Below are 21,020 nucleotides of genomic sequence, written 5' to 3'. Positions count from 1 at the left end.
GACAAGAGTTTCTTGACAGCGGAGTGATAACTCAGTGCAGGAACTACTTCCCTCCTTATAAAGAGATACAATGTTTCCTTATTTGGTGCTGTCTCTCCTTATTTGGTGAGTCACAGCGTTGCCCATTGATTGGCTGCCGTTTATCTGAGGTGGACTCTCATTGGTCCATAACACAGGCTCATTGGAATAAATACCAAAATGGTTGCGCTACCGCCTACGTCACGGCGGACATGCATAGGCACTAAAAAAACAAAACACGCGACTTTTATTCCCCACAGGCCGCACCATGTCATACTAAAATCTATGTTTTTCCCACAGTTCCTCCAGCCAAAATATGCCTTTAGTGATTAGCGTAACTACTAACAGTCCAATCTAGAGAATGCCTGGAATTCTGTGCATAATTGTACATCCCAACTGGTTAAATTTATTTCAATCAGTGCGAAGGATATGCTTGAATGCTACCAATGAGGTCTATCAATATTTAAAAATGTTAGTATTTTATTCAAACTGAACTGATATAATAGTTAATCTTAGTTAAACAGTTTGTACTTTCCTTACATCATGGAGTAAACATCATTTGCTTGTTATTCAAAGATGCCAAAACCGCAGGATATGATAACGGCCCTAGTCAGCCGCTCAATCCCAGGCCACACTGGTTATAATGTTCAGAATGTTTGTTTTATCTTGACATTTATTGAAACCACCTTTTGCAGAGGACTCACTCAGTTTGTCTTAAAAGTATAAACTAGTCATAGCCGCAGTAAACAAAGCTCTTTGCTCGTGGTTTTGTTTCAAAAGACAGCTAAACACCTCCGTCACCCTTTAAGATTCTTATCAAGCTCTATGATGTCACTTCCATCCAGTCTGGAAGAGGAGAAGTTGGGATTCTCAGTCAGGATGCGTGAGTTGTTGAAGTTGCCTGTGGACGCCGACAGTGACATTTTTTTTAATGACATCGAAAGAAAACACGTCAACAATCCTTGACAACTTGGCATGCAAGCCCATTAAATCTTGTCAGCTGAAAAACAATTATTTAGAAATTATTCACCATGCGTGGTAGAATGAAGAGATGTATACCTCCCCCTTGTGGCAAGGGAGACTTATTGAAAATTTATTTCTGAAATAATAATTTTCAACATTTAAATAAAAATTAAAAAAAAAAGTCTTCTATGACTCCTGACCCATTATTGAAGTATTCACTTTCCCAGATACAAAAACCTGTTTTGACACACAATCAAAATAAACTTGCTTCTGGCAATCTGTCTCAGGATCTCAAACCCAGTGGTGTAATGGCTCCAAGTACAGAGGGAGAAAAAAAACACTAAACCCTGGTGAAAGAGGGAATATGCAGCTTTTTCTCCCCCTTGACGCAAAGAACTGCTTTTGAGTTCTGTTGTCGTGCCGCACAAATGTTGAGCTGGGGAAATGTGTTGATCACATGCAGATTGTAGAGAAAAATGTTTAAAAAGTGCACCAATGGACACATCCATCATCAAACTGGGAAAACACTGTGAACCTTTATTGACAGCAGCATGTATACTTTTGTATATATCTGTGATTATTGTGAACATTTGCTGACGTGATTTTTTTTTCTTAAAAAAAGACATTGGGTGTGAGTGTCTAGCATTCATTAAAAAAGCAAAACAAAACATTACACTAAAAACAATGTATAAAAAAAACAAGTCAATAAACAAAGGCCATTCCAAACAATTAGATAACGTAACAAAATGAGGGAGACGGTAAAGATAATCCTTCATTGACCAGGCACTTAAATGTGGAAAAGCAGTCACTCCTTTGAGCGTCCGTACTATGTTAGCATATTCAGCAAGTTGCCAGGAAGATAAAAACAAAACACACGCACGCGCACACACACACACACAGAATGTAAATGGGTTCATCAGAGAAGTACCTTCCTATTAGTAACAGTTGAAAAGTAGAAGAAGAAGAGAGAAACAGGTACAGGACCTTCATTACAAATGAACAGGGGCCTGCAGATTCTACTGTACTACACAACATGTGAGAGCGGGATATTCAGTTAGGTGGAGTTTAATGCATGGCTTCAACAGTATGTACACGTCGCCCCGGTGTGATGGCCCACTTGTTCGTCATTGCACAAAACCAACAGGATGAGGGTGGGAAGGAAAAGTGTGGCTGGAGACTCCGCAGAAAGTGACTCGGCGAGTCCGGTGCGGCTGATAGGCCGAAGCCCCCGGCGAGTGGAGCGACACGATTCCCGTCAGCCTGGGGGACACACGAGCACCATTTGCTCACCACCACGAGCAGTTCATGCAAAAAAAAAAACAAAAAAAAAACGGACCAAACTCTTGAGCACAAGAAAAGGAAAAGAAGCCCTCACTGGCACAATCTCATCAGTGCCATCTTTTGTGGCTATTAAAGTTGTTTAAAAGAAATGTGCAGCTCAGTGGCTCTGGAGGATGATAGTAGATCCTCTGTGTTTTTGTTTCTGGGTGGAGGATTGATAAAGCCATCGAGATATTATGACATCATCCATTAACCGTTCTCTTCTGGTTCATTAAAGAAAAAGTTCAAGATTACAGATGACTAAACTTTGACTTTAATGCCCTCTGGTTCGGGGCCGTCGCTTCCAAGGAGGAAAACCTGATCCACGGCAGTGAAATCGCTGGATCCACGATCCGCACACGCGGAAACAGCTGGCGGTCTGTGTGACTGCGTAGGGGTCGAGGCACTGAGGTTGTCCAACTCCATGAATCAAAGAGTGTGCGGGACAGTGCAGGTGCAGACAGGCGGCCAGGGTCACACCGGAGTACAAAGAAATGGTCTGGGAGGCTGATTGGGGGGAAGGGGGGGGGGGGGGGGGGGGGTCCATGCTGCGGTTAAGGCAAATTCCTGGCACTGCTCCCATTGACATTAACGCAAACCTGAGTGTGTTCACACTGTTACAGCAAAGAAGTCTGTCCACACACTTGCAGTTTGAAATGCATATATATATATATATTTATAATAATATTTTTTTTCCTTTTTTTTCTTTTTTAAAAAGAGTCTGATTTTCCTCTTTGACCTTCCTTCCTGAAATGATTAGGACTGAATAATCCAGCATTCCTGTCTTTCAATTTTTTTTTTGGGAGGGGGGAGGGGGGGGCTGAAAGGAGCCCGGGAGGGGTGACGCTCGGCTCAGACTTTGCTCTCAGAGTGCAGCTCTCCCAGAGCGTGCACAATGTCGGTGAAGGAGGGCCGCTCCTTGAGGCTCAGAGCCCAGCAGCGAGTCATGAGCTTGTAGATTCTGGAGGGACATCCATCGGGGGCGGGCAGCTTCAGCTTCCCCGTCTTCAGAGCTGGAGGGGGGAGAGAGGGAGGAGAGACGGGAGTGTTGGGGTGAAATCGCAGTGAAATTGTAGCCGCCTGGTTGTCTTACTCAAAAACAGACAAAAAAATGGATGCACAGAACGAGTAGAGTATGAGTGCTTACTTTTCAGTACTCACTGCCATTGATAATGAGTACTTAATAAGGCCATGACATATTAATAATAATAATAATTAATAATTACTTAGATTTTTTTTTCTGTTACTTTAACAACATTACTCAGCATATCTTTCTACAACATAGGTGACTGTCACAAGTTCCACTGCAGTACAAACACAAATTTAACAAAACTGTGTTATACATACATATACAACTGGTATATATTTTACGAGTACAAGTAGAGTACTCAACCCCGGTATCAGTACCGATTCTGGTACTGGTATAGGCGCATCCCAAAAAAAAAACAACCAACCACCCCCCGAAAAAAACGACAACAAAAAAAACAGTGTCAGAAGTGTCACACTGACCTTCCAGCGTTTCATCGTCGCTGAGCTTGGCGTGCGGCAGCTCCCCGTGACTGAACACCTCCCACATCAGCACTCCGAAGGCCCACACGTCGGACTTGGTGGAGAAGTCGTCCTCGAACACAGACTCGGACGGGAGCCAGCGCAGCGGGATCCACGCCTGCCTGTAGTGGTAGTACTCGCTGGGCGACAGCACACAGGGGCAGGCGACGAGCGGGTGAGTTTTCAAGGTCAATGTGCTCCATGAGTTTGATTTTGTAAAAAAGCAGACAGACCTGTTGTAGACGTCCTTGCTGAGGCTGAGCGACGACACCTTGACGCGCCTCTGGCCGTTGATGAGGCAGTTGCGCGCCGCCAGGTCTTTGTGCACAAAGCGGTGGTTGGACAGGTGCTCCATCCCGTGAGCCACCTGGGCGCAGATGGAAACCTGCAGGAGGGGGAGAGCGACAGCGATGCAGCAGCTGTCAGGGTACCGAGACACTGATAGTATATCAACAGTGGCGGCAGCAGTTTGTCCTCCTAGAGTACAGATTATTCCAAGTGTCCTTCCAGGGACTTTTTAGGCAGCTACAGACTGAGACCCGACTTCTCAAAAACAGCTTATAAAAACTTTACTTATAACAGCATTTAGCAGGAATGACAAAACATAGACTGCAGCAGCTGTGAGAGAACTGGGCTGGTTTCCTAATGTTCAGTCTTTCATCTCTGACTAAAACTAGGCCACATGACGAGAGAAAACAAGCTGATCATCTTTTTATTTAATTATTGAAAGCAAAAAATAAGGTCATGTAAGCAGGGTTGCCGCTGCCACTTCACCATCTGAAGACCTCTTCCTTAGCCAGATTACAGTGGATATTGATAATATAAATGAGGGTAAAAACCATGTTTGCTAGATTTTACAAAAGGTGGTCCAGTAAAGATACTTTGATATCAACTGCCTTAGTAGTTCTGTGACCTTTTTGTCTTGTGTTCAGAATAAACTATGAAATATGATATATTGCAATGCTGCGCTATTGTTTGTGTCACTATTAGGGATGCAAATTATCGATTCGTTCATCAATCGATAAGGTCAATCAACTAACTAAACTAAAACTAATTTTTACATGAGAGAACAATAAAAACACCCTAAACATTTATCCTCTGACTTGAAGTTGACTTCTAATTTGAACTTTTTTTTTAATTTTTTTAGACAATTTTTTTTAGATATATTATGACCATCACAGTATCTACAGGTGAATTGCTCTTTCCTGCCACTGTGCTGTTATAATGATATTAACTACTCGGTAAAAAAATTCAATTAATTGTGACTAATTGCATTGAATTGAATTCAATTGAATTCAATTGAATTCAATCGACTAAATTCTTAATTGATTGATAATCGATTAATTGTTAACATCCCTAGTCACGATGATTGATACTTACTTTGGTCTTGGTGCTGATAGGCTGAGATTTGACTTTGTCATCTTTGCTTTTGGAAATTCTTAAAAACTGCTTCAGGTCTCCCTGCAATGAAAAGAGTAAAATAATAAAAATAAAAATAAAAACTAAATAGATAAACAGGCCGGCACTCTGCCAGTGAGTGGCTTTCTCAGTTACCAGGTCGTAGTAGTCGAGGATCATGTAGTGGGGCTCCGCCTCCTTGCACAGGCCCAGCAGACGGGCAACGTTGGGGTGGCTGAGCTTGCCGAACATCTCGGCCTCGCGGCGGAAGTCGAGCTGCAGCTGCTCGTCCCTGGTCTGCAGGCTCTTCACCAGCACCACCATCTCCTCCTCGCTCTCCTCGATGCCCTTGGCTTTGCACAGCAGCACCTCGCCAAACTCCCCTTTGCCTGGTCAAACGTCGGTCGCGCCACAGGAGAAAGTTTAAATTGAGGCAGAAGAACTTGAGTGTGAACACGTTATTCCCTCAGCTGGACAGAGGACGCAGGGACCAACCTAAGGTGGTGATGGTTTGCAGGTTGGCTCGGGGGAAGTGGAGCTTGTCGTTGTTGACGTGGCTGTGGTGTTTCTCCGCTGTGGCCATCGAGCCCATGTTGGTGAGCGCCACCTCCTCTTGGATCTCTGCCGTGGTGTGGCCATTTTGCTGAATGGCGCCCCCTGGTGGATAAGATACACAGACAGTCAGAGGTCATGAGGAGCAGCTCAAATTGTCACATCACAAAGAGCAGAAAATCACTATTTAATCGGAGTGAGATAATATAGTTCAGTGATAGTAAGTAAGCTAAATTGAATATCTACTGAGTAAAAATATTATTCATACTAACAAGGCAGATCAGCCGACGCTGGGTCTGTCCAACTGGATTGATTTAAGTTATTTAGACTTCAAAGACCTCAAAGAAACTTATAGCGACCGTCATACTGAGAACAACTTGTTAAATTCATTAGAAGTCGGAACAGAGAATCATTTATCAAGATGTGAACGACACCCAACTTGGTGACAGAAGTGGAAAATTGATTTTCCTCAAATATTTGTGCATAAAGAAGGATACATTTATATACATTACTCGCAGTTAGACAGAGAGGTTTCTTGTGTCCTGCAGTATTAAGGAACGAGTTCTTATAAATTTTAATGAATTAACCTCTATTATGCATCATCCATCATTATTTGCCACTATGACCTGATCCCAGAGAAGCAGGAGAAAACAATTTGTTCCTACTTACTAACAATTCTACAAAAAATGGATGATTAAAAGCATTTTCAGTCAACCAATGTTCCGCTTCTCCCTTAATTATAAACATTTTCGAAATCATCAAAAAATGAGAGTTGGCACAGCTGTCCAACCAAAACTGCACTGGACCCTGAGAAACCCTCGGCTCCTCTGCAGACTTTATATTAGCCAAATTTATTGCAATGCCGGATACAACCACAAGGTGGCAGCAGAGTTCCTTCAAGCGTTTGACGATCGCTCAAAAGGTTGTTAAAGTGGCTGACCACAAACCCCATTCCTCCTGCCCATTCAACCCACCGTTGAGACACTCCATCTCGGGCTCCTCTCCGTCCTGGCCCTTCTGCAGCCTCTTGGCGTGGCGCCTCTTCTTGCAGTAGAACATGAGGCCCAGCACGATGATGATGTAGGCCACGGCCGCCCCCACAGACAGGCCGATGGTTTGGATCATCTTGTAGGGAGCCTTGTCGCCCTCCTCATCGTACGGGTGCACTGGTTTGTCTGTCGGGGGCAGTGGGGTTAGCGGTTAGCGGTCGTCGGCATCACATTCGGACTTGTCAGCACATTTTGCTGCGACTGCATCAGTGTTGAGGTTAAGGGTGGGCGCACAAAAACATTTCTGGGTACGGCCCTTTGGTCATTTAAGATCTTAGAACAATAACTATTTTGGCTTGTTTTATTACGAGCATAATTTTTGAAACAGATGCTAGAGCTAAAGCTAAATCATACTTACCACAAAAGCAGACACTAATCCTCTGTCTGTTTAATGGATTAACATAAAAAAAAAAGTGCTGGCGCTGAGTGTGAACATACTTAAACCATAAAAATAATAGAAGCCAAATCTTCACTTTCTCTCCAGTGGGAGAGAAAAGGACCTTATACAATGTCTCGATCAAACTGTCCCCTTGTCTGCAGTTTCTCTCTATGAGGCGACTATTGGGAGTGTGTGATTGCAATTTGGAGCTGACCAGCTTTTGAGCTGCTGCTGCACACAAGAGGCAGGGAGAGCGTTATTAGATCTGACGCCCGCTTCACCCAGTCCCGCCAGCCAGGTGACAGCCGCGGCGGCAGACATGTGCCGCTGGTTATTAACCTGTCGAGGTGGATGACAGGCGGGGGGGGGGGGGGGGAGGGGGTGCGAAGCTCTAATGAACGTCTTCATCCTTTGCTCGGGATTCGCCCACGTGTGCGCAATCTTCGCTGATAAAGGAGCCTCTGTTGTGGGCGTGCGTAAGTGTGTGTAGACGAACGTGCTGGCTGCGCTCACCGACGACATACAGCTGCACCGCGCGGTATTTGATGCTGCAGCTGTTCCCCGCCACACATGTATATTTGCCCGTGTCGTCCGTGGTGACATCGGTGATCAGCAGGGAGCCGTTGGCCATCTTCTGCAACCTGGACACAAGAAGGTACCCGTGAGGGTCGCAGCGCCGACATTGGAATGTGTGACACTCGCATCCCTCCATCATTAACCCTACTAAGCTTCTGTTCTTTTTTTTAAATCTCTCTTATTGTATTCTATGGTCAATCTGCATCACAAGCGCTTTTCCAGCTCGTTCTATAGCAGGTGGTCTGCATATAGTATCAGGAAAACCCCAATACAGTCGTCACTTAGAGGTTAGAGGTCCACGTGTTGTTATACTGTGTTTAATGAGCAAGTTTCATTCAGCAAAAAAAACAAAAACTCCAGGAAACTGGAGCCAGAGGAGAACTTGAAACCCTGGGGCCTGGCGCTGGAAATCAAAAGGGACAATGGGGCGGAACAAATTTATCCGTGTCAGTTTTGCTGTTAGCAAACTAGTTAGAGCATTTTAATGATGCAGCTGTTGGCGGTGTCACTGGAGCAGCAGCAGCAGCAGCAGCAGCAGCAGTGCTGGGTAACGATTTGGAAACTGAAATATTTGAAATAAACAAACCGAAAATACCATAATATGACCTCTGCTGATTCATTCTGCTGAATTCATATAGTTCAATATGATTACAATACAAAAGGGGCTTCGCTTTATGGCCAAATCAACTTCAATCAACTTCCCTCATTACGGCGGCGTATGAGGGAAATGTGATCGGGTTTTATGTTGGAATAAAACTTAATTGCAGGGGAGATGTGGGGGGTGGAGGAGGAATCTGGTCCAATCCACCTGGTAGAAATACAACCAGCAGGATTTTATAACCATGGAGAGATTAAGAGCAGACCATACAGTGACAACTTCAATCACCTGATGTAAAACATCAATCAAAATATCAAAGACAAAGCCTATTGCATATAGCTCTGATACACTCCAAGCAAAAAAGCAACAACAAAAATCAATTTGGAACAGAAGTGAAAAGTCCTGGTCTCTTCACCTCCTGTTCTTGCTGAGGTCCAGCGGCTTGTCCTTGACCGTCCAGTGGATGTGGGGCTCGGGGTCGCCGGTGGCCTGGCAGTGCAGGATGGCCGTGTGGCCCTGGTACACCGTCGTGTTCTCCGGCTCCGTCTTGAAGCGAATGTACACTGTGGACGCACGTACACACACACAAAGTCATTTTCCCGAAACAAAAATCTGACTTGAAAGACACAACGCAACGAGCTGACAGCGTGACTGGGCCGTGACGGCTGCTGCACAGGGTTGAGCCAAATGTATTTCATTAGCGGGCTCTAAAAGGAGCTAAAAGTGCACCACGAATCCTGAATAATCTCTGACTGTCTCCTCGTAAAAAAAACATTAAAAAAAAAAAACACCCTCTGATGAACATGGACCACAAGGGACTTTAGATGTGGGGCGGGTGACTAATCAGAGCGGGAAGGATTGGAGAGTGGGAGGGGGGTGGGAGGTGAGTCTTTCCTTCCATGGTGGGCCGGCTCCGGGGGGGGTAATGAGACTCACCCGCCACAGTGAGGGTCACCACCGCTCTGATCTCCCCCTGGAGGCTGTTGGAGGCGAGGCACATGTAGTCGCCGGCATCGCTGCGGGTGACTTTGGTGAAGACGAGCTGGCCGCTCCGCTGCTCCACGCTGGGCGGGAGCTCTCCTCCGTCTGCAGGGGGAGACAGAGGTGCAAGCTGAGCAGGTGAGGGAGGGGGTCAGGGAGGGCTGGGGATTTGTTATAAACACAGATGTAGAGGAGAAACGATCCATGATGATGAATCTCCCTGTTCCTTGTTGGAAACTGTAAATTGTGTTTTCCGGCTTTTTTCCATGGAAGTCGCATTTATCATCATTAGCGCGAAAGGAAAACAGGGCTGCCTCACAGTTGCATAAGATCGGCCAGTTGCACAAGATCGGCCTTTAATATTCCATTGATATTCATTCGGTTTAGGCCATTGAGTGTGTGTGTGTGTGTGTGTGTGTGTGTGTGTGTGTGTGTGTGTGTGTGTGTGTGTGTGTGTGTGCGCACCTGCTTTGCTCCAGCGGATGGTGGGGCTCTCCCTGCCTTTGGCCGAGCACTGGATGGTGATCTGCTTGTCCAGCTCCAGGCACTGAGCGGGAGGCGGGGGAGGTGTGAACTTCAGCTTCTCTGGAAGGCAAGAAGAGTGGAAACGGCGCATTGGGGTTACACAACGGGGGGAGGGTGAAAGGGGACGGCACAGGAAAAGTCATTTGAATATGAAAAAAGAAAGAAAATAAATCCCTCCTATCGGAGGCTGAGATCAGCTGGGGGAGAGGAGAGGGCAGACTAAACACAAACATCAGCGTGCAATGCTTGAACAGAGATGTGAGCTGATTAAATTATTCGGAAGACAAAAAAAAAAAAAGAAAAAAAAAAAGAGAGAGGCAGCCTCGATATTAAAAACGCTTAACTCACAGACGCGCCACGCAACATGTTTCTCCTATCTAATGAGACATTTGTCTGCACTCTCCCGCCTGCAGGCGGAACTCGTAGCTTTGCAGCTCCTCCGTCTTCCCGCCATCAATCACCAACCGTCCTAAACGTGGCTTTGGGCCTCGGCGCTCGCAAAATCCTGCGTTTGATGGATCAGGCTCACCTAGCACGTTGACTCTGGCCTGGCCCACCAGCTGGCCGGCGGCCGTCTTGCTTACGCAGCCGTACATCAGGCCGTCGTAGACCTCCACGCTGTTGATGCGCAGGGTGCCGTTGGGGAACAGCTTGAAACGGGAGTCCTGGGGGGGGGGGGGGGGGGGGAACGAGTTGAGAAAAGAAAATAGAATGCATTTGAAAAGGACGTGGACGCTAATGTGTCCGCTGACTGACTGACTGACCTCGGGCGTGATCAATAAGTTGTTGCGCATCCAGGTGACCTCGGGTTCAGGGTTGGCCCGGGCCAGGCAGTGGAGGTAGCCTGGTTTACCCTCCTCTAAGAAACTGTCCTGAGGCCTCGTCACCCAAACTGGGGCAGCTATAGACACACACGCACACGCAGAAGCAAATGGAATTATATAATCATGAAGTATTACAAGAGACATTTTGAGCTGGGGGTGTTTACATAATATCTTTCCCTGACTGAACAGGCCAAGTTTTCCAAGAAAAAATAACTCAGGGAAAATTTACAGAGGGGAAAAAACTAATTAAAAACACACTGTAAAACTGGTGCGACAACTACGCAATCAGACAATGACTTGCTCTGACATGCAGTACTTTGTTCCTGTTTTATTTTAGATTTTTCAATTCCATTAAGCAACAGCTATTATTTCTCCTGATCTTACAATGTTTCTTCAGGCCTTGAGTACAGATTTCATTAATTTATGTCTACATGACTGACAAACAAAGCACCGTGACCTCAAGGTCAAGGGATTAAATATTTATCTATTCAATATGCATGTTGCTGCAACTTCCAGAAGTTTGGATGTAGACAGAAATAAGTCGCAGGTGGTCTTACAGGAGGTTACCACTGGCCTGGATGAGGCGTCACAAAGGACTTTGTGGCGCCTTCAGTGGCATCTTCAGTGGCATCACAAAGGGCTGATTGCCAGAATGACTTATTTCAGTGAAAATAATGAAGCTAGCATCAGCAGTAAATGCTGGACTTTGGTGATTTCTAGAAAGTCTGGTTAGTATTGCACTTTTGCACATATTGCACTTAGAAAACAACGGCAAAGTCAATCTTGAATCAATATAGAACCTCTAATAAGGTTCTATCAGGCTGAACCTTAAGTTTATATTCAAAGGTCACGTAAAAATGGTTTTAAAAAAGTTCTAAAAATAATTGTCAATTTTTTATTACTTTTATTCTTTGTGATAGGAGAGAAAGTTAGTGTTCATCCGCTGATGCGACTGTGTCGGACTTACTGGCTATGGTGAAGGTGACCTCCTGCGTCCGCCTCCCTGCCTTGTTCTCCGCCACGCAGGTGTAGACGCCCGAATCGTCTTCCTGCGTGGGGCTGAAGACCAGATCCAAGCCGTCCTGGTAGACTCTGCCCTCTGTGGGCACCCGCTGCCCTCCTCGCTCCCACCACACCTGGGCCTCGGGCCTGCCGCGGGGGGGCCGGCAGGGCACCCGCTGCAGGCTGTCGCCGGTGAGGACGTGGGACATCTTGGGCGCCATTTCGCCGATCTCTGCATTTTCGGGGAGCAGAGAAGCAGGTGAGGCAGCCCCCGGGACAAAAAAAAAAAGAGCAGCCATTTCCATTTAGACGAGGCCGCTGATAAGCATCGGTCAACGAGGCCGCTGAGGCGTTTCTGATTTCGAATCTAATTAGCAGCCTGGATTAAAGCTCCCCGCTCGCAGCCCCGGCACTGGATTTCCTGTCCTAGTAGAAAGAATCCTGTGATTCTACAGCGAGCGACAATGTCATTTAACAACTGAGCAAAAAGAAGGACAGTCGCTCTTGTACTGTAGATTGTGAGTTGGTATTAGGTCCGGCCTTTGTGAGGTGGCTCATATCAATTTTTATTTTTCTTTCGCACGAGGCGGAATGCGATCCACGCAACAAAGAGTCATGGGACCTCCGGCCGCTGTGTGGTTTAATACCGTGCGTCCCGAATGGAAGTCATTAATGCCATATTGGCCAACAAAACTGGGAAAGCTGGTCAGTAGATCTGACCCGCTATGTGTCTGAGCTCTAAATCAATTAATGGCGAAGGGAATGAAAGAGGAGCTGAGCTAGGGAGAAGGAATGAGGCGAGAGCCGGCTGAGCGAGGGGAAGCCGCGACGGAGCGGCTGCTTAAACGTGTCCCCTAAATACAGAATTCTACTGTGACACAATCCCCTATAATGCCCGCGGGGATTACCATCAGATTAAGTGAATTAAGGTATTTAAGTGGAGCCGCGGTTCACTGGGTTAAAACTGCAGATACAGTTGAACCGTGTTAATCCAAAACCCTCGGGCAGAAGGGGGCTGCTAGGAAGGAATAAAGCACCCGGGGACCCTGAGACGACGAGAAATTCCAGCCCTAAGCTCATTCAAAATATTTGACTTGCTTGCACTTGCATTTCTAAATGCTGGCTGATTAGTAAGATGAGAAGATACTGCAGCCTTTTCCTGCTTTGAGCTCCTTTTTAAATCTCAGAACTCAGCTGCTTTTTGGGCCTCCAGGTAAGACGGAGCCAACACTTCACTCTGCAATATTGCAGAGGATTGGCTCATCAACAGTTGATGTTCCCAGCATGCATTACACTCCATTGTCTTCATCATGCGCAGTCTAACAGCCGTGTCTTTTTCTTTTCTTTTTTTGGTTACCTCAGATGTAATGTTTCAATGGAAAGCGATTAACCAAGCTACTTTTGTTCTTTTGTTTTGATCCCAGATAAAAATCAGAGGTGGGCGGGGATAATGACATAAAGCATTTCACAACCCTACAATTATGTCACTTGTCTTGAGAAACGAAGCCAGCCGGTGTGCCGTCTCGTGCCTCGGGGCCAAGGAGTCGCCACTCTTTGCGGGGGATTCGCTGGGGCGAGCGGCCTCGGCTGTCGGAGGCAATAATGCAGAGGGGAAGTCGGAAAATGCTCCGCGGCAGCGCGACTAGTGGATGCAGCTGGGCCGGATGTCGGCGGGGGAATGAGATTATCGTGGGAGGGATCGAGCTCCGAGTGAAGGAGCCAAGAGGAGGAGGAGGAGGAGGAGGAGGAGGAGGATAAACACACAGTATAAAGGCCCCCCTGCTTAATCTCAGATTACTCAATCACAGGTGTTTAAACCTTCCCAGTGATACAACATCATTTGTGCGTGCTTTTACATCCAAGCCAGTGCTTTCCTCTGTGGAACTGAGGCTGATGTTGGTTCCCACAAAATACTCAGCATTTCCATAAAATGCAGAGTGGAGGGTAATCGCATTTTTAAACATTTGGTTTAATCATAAAAATGCACAGTAAAGCACCGTTTACAGAAGAAGCAGAGGATAAAGAAAAACAAACAAAGAAAAAATGATGGAGGCAATTTCAGATTTTTCAGAAATTGCTGTCAACGTGTTATTTTTCTTGGAGGTCAGCTGGCATTCAAGATGAGACTCACCCCAGGACCAAGACTCACACAAAGGAATCTAATACGTGTAGCTACGGAGTTAGCAGAGGGGCAAAAGAAGCCAAGAATATGCAAACTGAATGTTCCTTACATCAGAGATTACACAACAAAACATTTCTGCTCTGATTCAAAAAAGACAAAAAAACTAGAAGCAAGTTGTGTGCGTCCTATATATATACAGGGTTCCCACTCAATTCCATGACCTTACCGCAATCTCTAAAAATGTTGGTGCAAATCTGATGTATGTGATGTGGGTGTGTGTATATATATCTCTATACATGCACAGACACATACATAGATATATATAGGTCTAAGATGTGGATGAAAGAGTAAGGAAGGGTCAATTTACACACTATTGCAATGACAGTGCTTCAAAGAACAAGAGTTACTGTATAGTGTGAATGTGTGTGTACCTGCTATCAGGATGGAAGCCTCCAAAGTGACCTGGGAGCCCCCGAGGCCGCGGCCCACACACTTGTAGGTGCCTGTGTTCTTGGTTTTGACCTGCCTGATGAGCAGGCTGCCGTTGGCCAGAAGTGTCACGCTGCGAAGGGGGAAAAAAGACAAACGGCTCATGATTCTCGGCCACATACGCACACGCACACACCTTTCTTCAGGGCTCCTTGAAGCTAAGAGGATGGAGGGAAAGCACACACACGGACTTGGCTTGGCAGTTCACCTGTACGGCCCGGCCTCGCTGTGAGCCGGGCCATCTGTCTCTCAAAACAAATGAATGTTAATGCTGAGATAAGTGACCCCCGCTCAGCCCTCTGCCGTGCCTGATGAGTGGACCGTCCTCTGGCAGGCTTGAGGGGAGGTGCGGTGCCAGCGGTGATGGACTGGACGAGGAGTAATTAAAGGTCGACCTTCGGCCAGCTCCAGGGATTACAGCCGAGGAGCTGGGCCTCCCACACAGCTGCAAATATTGGACTTAACAGCTCATAACGTCCGTGTAATGGAAGTTACTTTGAAGCTCATTGGGGGGGGGGAATTTTTTTCCCCCGCCGTCGGATACATGTAGGATGCTGTGGGTTTTGCCAGAGAGGGGTTTTCCAACAGCGGGATTGATCCCAGACCGACTGGCTGGCTCGGCACCAGGGCGGGGGGGTTTGGGGGGGGGCTCCTATTTCTGTTTCTTGTGCGAGATGGATAACAAATACCGCTGAGCATAACTGAGGAAACGGTCTCTCCCTGTGAAAAAAAAAAAAACAAGCACAACCAATTCACCCAAAGGCACTTTGGGCTTGACGCTCAGCAGGGATGCTGTTGATATTTTAGGGGCTACCAAGATGTCCGTGAGCTCAGTTTTTGTTTTCTTCCCTGGAATCACAAAAATCTCACCCCATGGGGATCCGTAAACGGACGCAGGTGTAAAACAAGACGCTAATCCCCCTCGGATCAGCCTGCCGTTGTTTCGCCCCAAGATCAATAAACCTGACGCCGGCGCCGCTGTGAAATACTCTTGCTCTGTGCGCGCGTGTTTTCATATTCGGGCTTCTTATCCTCCCTGCTACAATCCCAGAGCTGAGTCATCAATTGTCGAGGAGAGCCGACGCGACCTCTCACGAGCTCATTACACAAGTAACCGGCTACCGGAGTATTGGAGTCCGAGTGGAGACGGTTAAGCCAGGCTTAAGAACATAATGATGGCTACGCATGAGGGTAGACGCCAGCGAACCCTGAGGGGTGCACTTTTTCTCCAGAGTATAGATTTGGTTTAATATTTTAGTCCTTTACGTGTTGACGAGATTTACAGTACACGCTAGCATGTAGCCAGAGGGCAATGTGTTCCCCACTCCGACGATGTGCAAAGCTGTAGGGAGATTCACAGCAGCATAGCCGAGGAACAAGCTACCGTTCCAAGAATAATATTCCTTAATATGCTATCCATCTCAGGGAAACGGCACACGGATGAGTTCTGCCTCGTTGGGTTGGAAGAAAGATCTCAAGACGGAGCTTGTAGGGGAGTGAAGTGAGTGAGTGAGTGGGAGGGAGGGGGGGGACATGATGTCAACACATGAGGGGGAGTAAAAGATGTACGATGGGAAAAAGAAAAAAAAAATAGGTTAAAAGGGGAGGTGAGGCGGGGTTTTGGGGGCTGGGAGTTATCCGGCGCTCAACGTACCGAGACTTGTTTGCCAGCAGCTCCGTTTCGTGGTACCACTCCAGGGTGGGGGGCGGCACGGCGGTGAACTGGCAGTGGAGCGTGGCCTCCTCATTCCTCAGCACCACCAGGTCCTCGGGGGTGACCACCGGCCTCGGGAAGCTCTTATCTGCGCCGGGAAGGAGACAAAAAACGTCTGCATGATTTCTATCCGTGGGCACCGGACCATCAAGTTGCATCGGCGCGGACCGCCGCAGTCCTAAACTGCGGCCGGTATTAAGGGTCACCGCCACCAGCAGCAGCAGCAGCAGCAGCAGCAGCAGCTGTGTGATACTGGCCAGGGAGTGGCTTTGCGTGTGTGTCAACACCTCATAGAGGCCCTGAGGAGATTGAATGGGGTCAGTGAAAAAAGACCTTGAAGCTATCTGGCCCGTCATCTCATCCTCCTCTTTTGACTCTGTGGACTGGACCGTGCTGCTCCAAGAAAGTGGTTTTTCAAGGCTAAAGTGGGGTCAACTGCTTGGAAACAACTGAGCGCTCAAGTCGATATTCGATATGAAATGAAATTAGGATTTCAGATATTTCCCTTCAAATTTAATTTAGCAGAGTCTGCCAGACATTTAGAGGCTGCGACCTGCCGCCAGAGGTGAAAATTAAGTACAGATACTTTGTTACGGTACTTAAGTAGATTTTAGGTATCTGTACTATAGTTGAGTATTTCTTTTTCTGATGACTTTTTATTTTTACTTCATACATTTGATCACAAATATTTGTACAATATCTGTACTGTGCTCCATGCATTAGAAAAACATGCTTGTTAATGTTGCGTTTGAAAGTGTTTAAAAGATACAAATTCTGTTAAAAGTAATTGATGTGTTATGTCGAAAATTACATTGATTATTGTTGTTAAAAGTGTAAACATTCAATAATGGCTCATCGGTCACAACTAATACAGATTACAGTTTAGCTGACCTGCAGTCGAAAAAAAATAAATAAAAAAAATTCTGGAACTGAAAATTCCAAAGCTGTCCAAAGCATATCTACATGCCCATCGTCTTGATAGCATGTAGATACATATGGTCAGTTCAGTTCAGATTATTTTGTCTGAACTTTGTCATTTTTCCAAAGTTAATATTGTTTAATTAATGGAAAACATACTTTTCTTGTATTTCTTTATTTTTTCTTAAATTCCAGTATCTCTACTTCTTACTCTTGCTTGAGTTGAGGAGTTGAATAAGTACTTTTACTCAAACCAGAGTATTTTTTTTAAATTCAATAATCCGTACTGATACACATTCAGTACTTATACCTCAGTACATAATGTGAATACTTCTGCCACCTGTCCCTGCCACGTGCAGCTGTTTAGTTGCATACAGCCTAGACGAAACACAGATTTAGGGAAATTGTTTACTCCTCTAGAACGCAAAAGAGCAAAAAAAAAACAAACAAAAAAAAAAACACGATTAAAAAAAAATAATAATAATAATAAAAAAAAAAAATCCTCTAAGCAGGTCCGAGCGCAAACGCGGGCGAACAGCCCGAGGAAGTTCGGTGCCAGTGGGGGATATGCTGCGCAGAACAAGAGAAAGGCGCGCAGCACCTGGCCCACCCAGGAAGCCGGTGGGAAGATCTGAATCTCGAGAAGCCGCGGCGACGCGTTGAAAAATCTGTCTAAATCTGTCAGCGTGCTCTTCCGAGGGGCAGCGCCCCTCACAAGAGCGGCGGCGCGGTAACCCGAGACGCCGCAATTACCCGTTCTTCACGCGGCCAGGTGCTAACCTGCCGTGTCGGTGTGTCGCAGGTGGCTAATTAGGAGTGGCGCACGGCGTCGGGTTTCGTGCGCAGCTGCTGCGGGTTTGTGCGCCGTAATGGCTCCGTGTCGCGCTGCCGCCGTGGCGGACACGCACGCACGCACGCACGCACACGCACACACACACACACACAGCTGTAGCCGTGTTCGTCCCTACGCGACACGGCGCAGCAACAACCCCGAGTGTGTAAGCACAAAAGCGAAGCTAATGTTATTGTTGGCTCTGCTTTGTGTTTACGATGTATTTTTTTTTTTTTTTTTTTTGTCCGCGTGGGTGGCAGAGGAATGAAGGCGCAAACACACTCTCAGGTAATCACATTAGGAACGCCATCAGCGTTTCTTCCCGCTCTTTCTATCTCGCCTCTAATGCGCTAATACACAATGCCCCCCTTTGCTCTTTATCTGCACTTCCTGGCAGATGTGGAAAATAAAATTCTCTGAGCGGGCTGTCGGATGTAGGAACTGTAATTACCGGCAGCCTGAGCGCAAATGATTTCAAGGTTCCCCTGTATTGGTGAATTGAGCGAGAAACGAGAAAACCATGTGGCGAAAACGTAATTCACCAACAGTTTTTGAAGCAGACAAACAATAAGATGACTTTTTTTTACACTTTCACAGGCATTGCTTGCGACACCTGCTTCATATATTGTTTTTTTTTCTTCTGTAATCGTGTAAATTTATAAATTGTTACGATTTATTATAATTCAAATCATGTTACTAATTTATACTATATTGTTTTACAATATAATTGTGAAACAAACATCTGGTTGAATGTGTCTCCACCAAAGAGGTCCATGCCCTTTGTGACATCACAAAGTGCTCATTATACACTTCACAGATGGGCTTGATATACTGTACATAACATTAGGTCTCGACACTGTGCGCAGTGAGGCCCCTACAGTGAAATTCGCACACACACACACACACACACACCTATGATGTTCAGCGTGAAGTTGCTGCTGCTGCACACGTGTCCCGCTGCGTTCTTGGCGCAGCAGTAGTACAGGCCGTTGTCGTCCGGACTGGCGCTCTTGATGGTGAGCGTCCGCTCCTTGTTGTTGATCTGATGGCTCCTCTCACTCAGCTTTGCGCCGTCCTTGAACCATTGGCACGTAGGCCTGCAAGCGAGATAAAACGGTGAAAGTGAGAAAGTAAAACTTAATGACAGCCGCGCAAGGGGGCCCGCAGAAGGGCAAAGGGGTGAGGGGGGGACTCACCGTGGATGCCCATCGATGTGACAGCGCAACGTGACCGGCGCCGAGCTCTCGATCTCTGCCTCCGAGGTCGGCTCCTTCAACGTCACGCCGCCGCTTTCCAACCCTGCCCGTGGAGGGAAAAAAAGAGTGGTAAGACGAAAGGACAGATGGGAGTAGCTGGACAGTGAGTGGGGGAGGATCGAGCTAAGTTGCTGTCCCTTAGTTCAGTGTTTTTCAACCTTTTTTGAGCCACGCCACATTTTTTACAGTGAAAAAAAATCCCATGGCACACCACCAACTATAAAATTCCGATTTTTTTCCTAATAAAGACAATATAGTCTCTTAATGTATTTCTACTCACTTGGTGTGAGACCTGGGCCTGTTTAGATGCACACAAAGCTGATATCCCGGGAGGAATTGAGGGAGGAAAATAGGCTCACATTCCTTTTGAAGCACAGTCACTCCACAATGGAATGTTATTTTATTTTTTTTTAGACCAATTAAGTGAAATTGGATGATTTTTCACGTCGCACCTGACATTATCTCACTCATTATCTTTACTAGCGTGCCATGGCACAGTGGTGGAAAAACACTGCTGTAGTTGATGGCTGCTGGACAGGGGTGATGCTAATGGACGCGGCATGGATGAAGGCGGCTGGGCACATTGGCGGTGACGGCAACTCGGGAACAGAGGCCAGAGGAGGAGCTGCTGTGAGCTTCTACTGGCCCGTAACTTTCAGAGCCAAGCCTCCACCGGCCTCTCAATAGACTCTTAATGGAAAACACATTGAGGGCTTCTGTACAGTCAGAGCAGCCCATAAACATTTGCGCGCTTGGCCGGGGAGCATCGGTGGGAGGAGCCAAACCCTCTGACAGAGCGATGACAGAGATTCTTCACGCAGGGAACGTGAGAGCTGATCAATGGTTGTCACGTTGACAGATGAACTAAACAGATGAACCAAAAAGACAATTGATCCCCAGTCGACACGTGAGAAATGGTGGCGTGACTTCCGAGGTCTGACCGAACGCAAAACGTATCTCACTGCGCATTTCATCGCCCTGTCAACGAGGCCGTCTCAAGTGTGCAGAAATTCTTTACGGCCCTTCGAAAAAAATTCAGCGGGAGACATGGCGGAAAGAGGCACCGCTGGAAAAAATGACAAATTAGTTCAGCAATTCAGAGAGGCTGAACTTGGATGTGGCCTCGATGGAATTTCCCCCTTTTCTTTTCCAGCGTGTTGACTATACAAATGCTGGATGTTTACGCTTCGTGTGCAATGGGGCAAAGTGTTATTATTATTATTATGACACAGACGGCATTTTTCAGACATGTTGCTGGATGCCTCCTTACCAGATTCACTCAGAGGGCGCGTTGGTTTGTGTTGCTCTGGTTTATCTATTATGGTCTGGCTGCGTGTTGCTGCGTGCGCATTTCATGCATTTATGCAGGGCGTTCCATGATTAACTCATACGGCCCCTCCGGCTCAGTGTTGCCGCTGCATCTCTGCTGCTGCCGTTTGGGGTCATCTATGAAAAATGCATGGCACGAGTTGCTCCACCTGGGTGCGAGACTGAGTGGAGGAGGAAGAGGAGGAGTAATGTGGGCACGGTGCCACTGAGAGGTCAGGGGGGGACGCAACAGGAAGCTGTTTCACAGAGCATGAACACGGGGCCACTCTGTGCACCGCAAGGCATGATGGGAGACTTGCTGGCCCTCCTTCTCGTTAGCTTCCCAACCCAAACAAAGACAACTGGCACACGGTTACATCGTGTGTGTGTGTGTGTGTGTGTGTTTGTGTGTATACGACTCTCCAAAGCATGTGCACGTGGTGACGAGAAGCGACACCTCGACCGACTAAACCCCCAAGCACACAGGAGATCTGATGGTTTCTGACGGCCCTGCAGAAGACGCTAATTGGCTGCGTGTCTCAGGCAAGGACATTGCAGTGGTCTGAGAAAAAGGCTCGGCGTGGAGGGTGAGGAAGAGGAGGAGAGGACGATGATGTGGATGATGATGATGAGGGCCAGACACTCTGC

General features: G+C 46.8%; 1 protein-coding gene across 1 annotated transcript in view; it reads right to left on the bottom strand.

Moving 5' to 3' along the window:
• Positions 1–3,113: 3,113 nt before the first annotated feature.
• Positions 3,114–21,020, bottom strand: part of ptk7b (protein tyrosine kinase 7b) — a 74,203-nt gene continuing 56,296 nt past the window's right edge. The window contains exons 4-21 of the mRNA XM_076019005.1: positions 19,005–19,107; positions 18,721–18,905; positions 15,999–16,146; positions 14,287–14,417; positions 11,699–11,965; positions 10,672–10,808; positions 10,437–10,572; positions 9,848–9,967; positions 9,338–9,487; positions 8,817–8,964; positions 7,741–7,868; positions 6,774–6,974; positions 5,743–5,904; positions 5,404–5,636; positions 5,230–5,310; positions 4,083–4,234; positions 3,811–3,989; positions 3,114–3,314 (exon numbers count right to left, since the gene is read on the bottom strand). Coding sequence (XP_075875120.1) covers positions 3,154–3,314; positions 3,811–3,989; positions 4,083–4,234; positions 5,230–5,310; positions 5,404–5,636; positions 5,743–5,904; positions 6,774–6,974; positions 7,741–7,868; positions 8,817–8,964; positions 9,338–9,487; positions 9,848–9,967; positions 10,437–10,572; positions 10,672–10,808; positions 11,699–11,965; positions 14,287–14,417; positions 15,999–16,146; positions 18,721–18,905; positions 19,005–19,107 — 2,822 coding nt within the window. The 3' untranslated portion in view covers positions 3,114–3,153. The remainder of the gene's footprint in view (positions 3,315–3,810; positions 3,990–4,082; positions 4,235–5,229; positions 5,311–5,403; positions 5,637–5,742; positions 5,905–6,773; positions 6,975–7,740; positions 7,869–8,816; positions 8,965–9,337; positions 9,488–9,847; positions 9,968–10,436; positions 10,573–10,671; positions 10,809–11,698; positions 11,966–14,286; positions 14,418–15,998; positions 16,147–18,720; positions 18,906–19,004; positions 19,108–21,020) is intronic.

This window comes from Nelusetta ayraudi, unplaced genomic scaffold, assembly GCF_046127955.1.
Source record: "Nelusetta ayraudi isolate G7.1 ecotype Tasmania unplaced genomic scaffold, CSIRO-AGI_Nayr_v1 ptg000008l, whole genome shotgun sequence".
NCBI lineage: Eukaryota > Metazoa > Chordata > Actinopteri > Tetraodontiformes > Monacanthidae > Nelusetta > Nelusetta ayraudi.
This window is presented reverse-complemented; position numbering and strand designations above follow the sequence as displayed.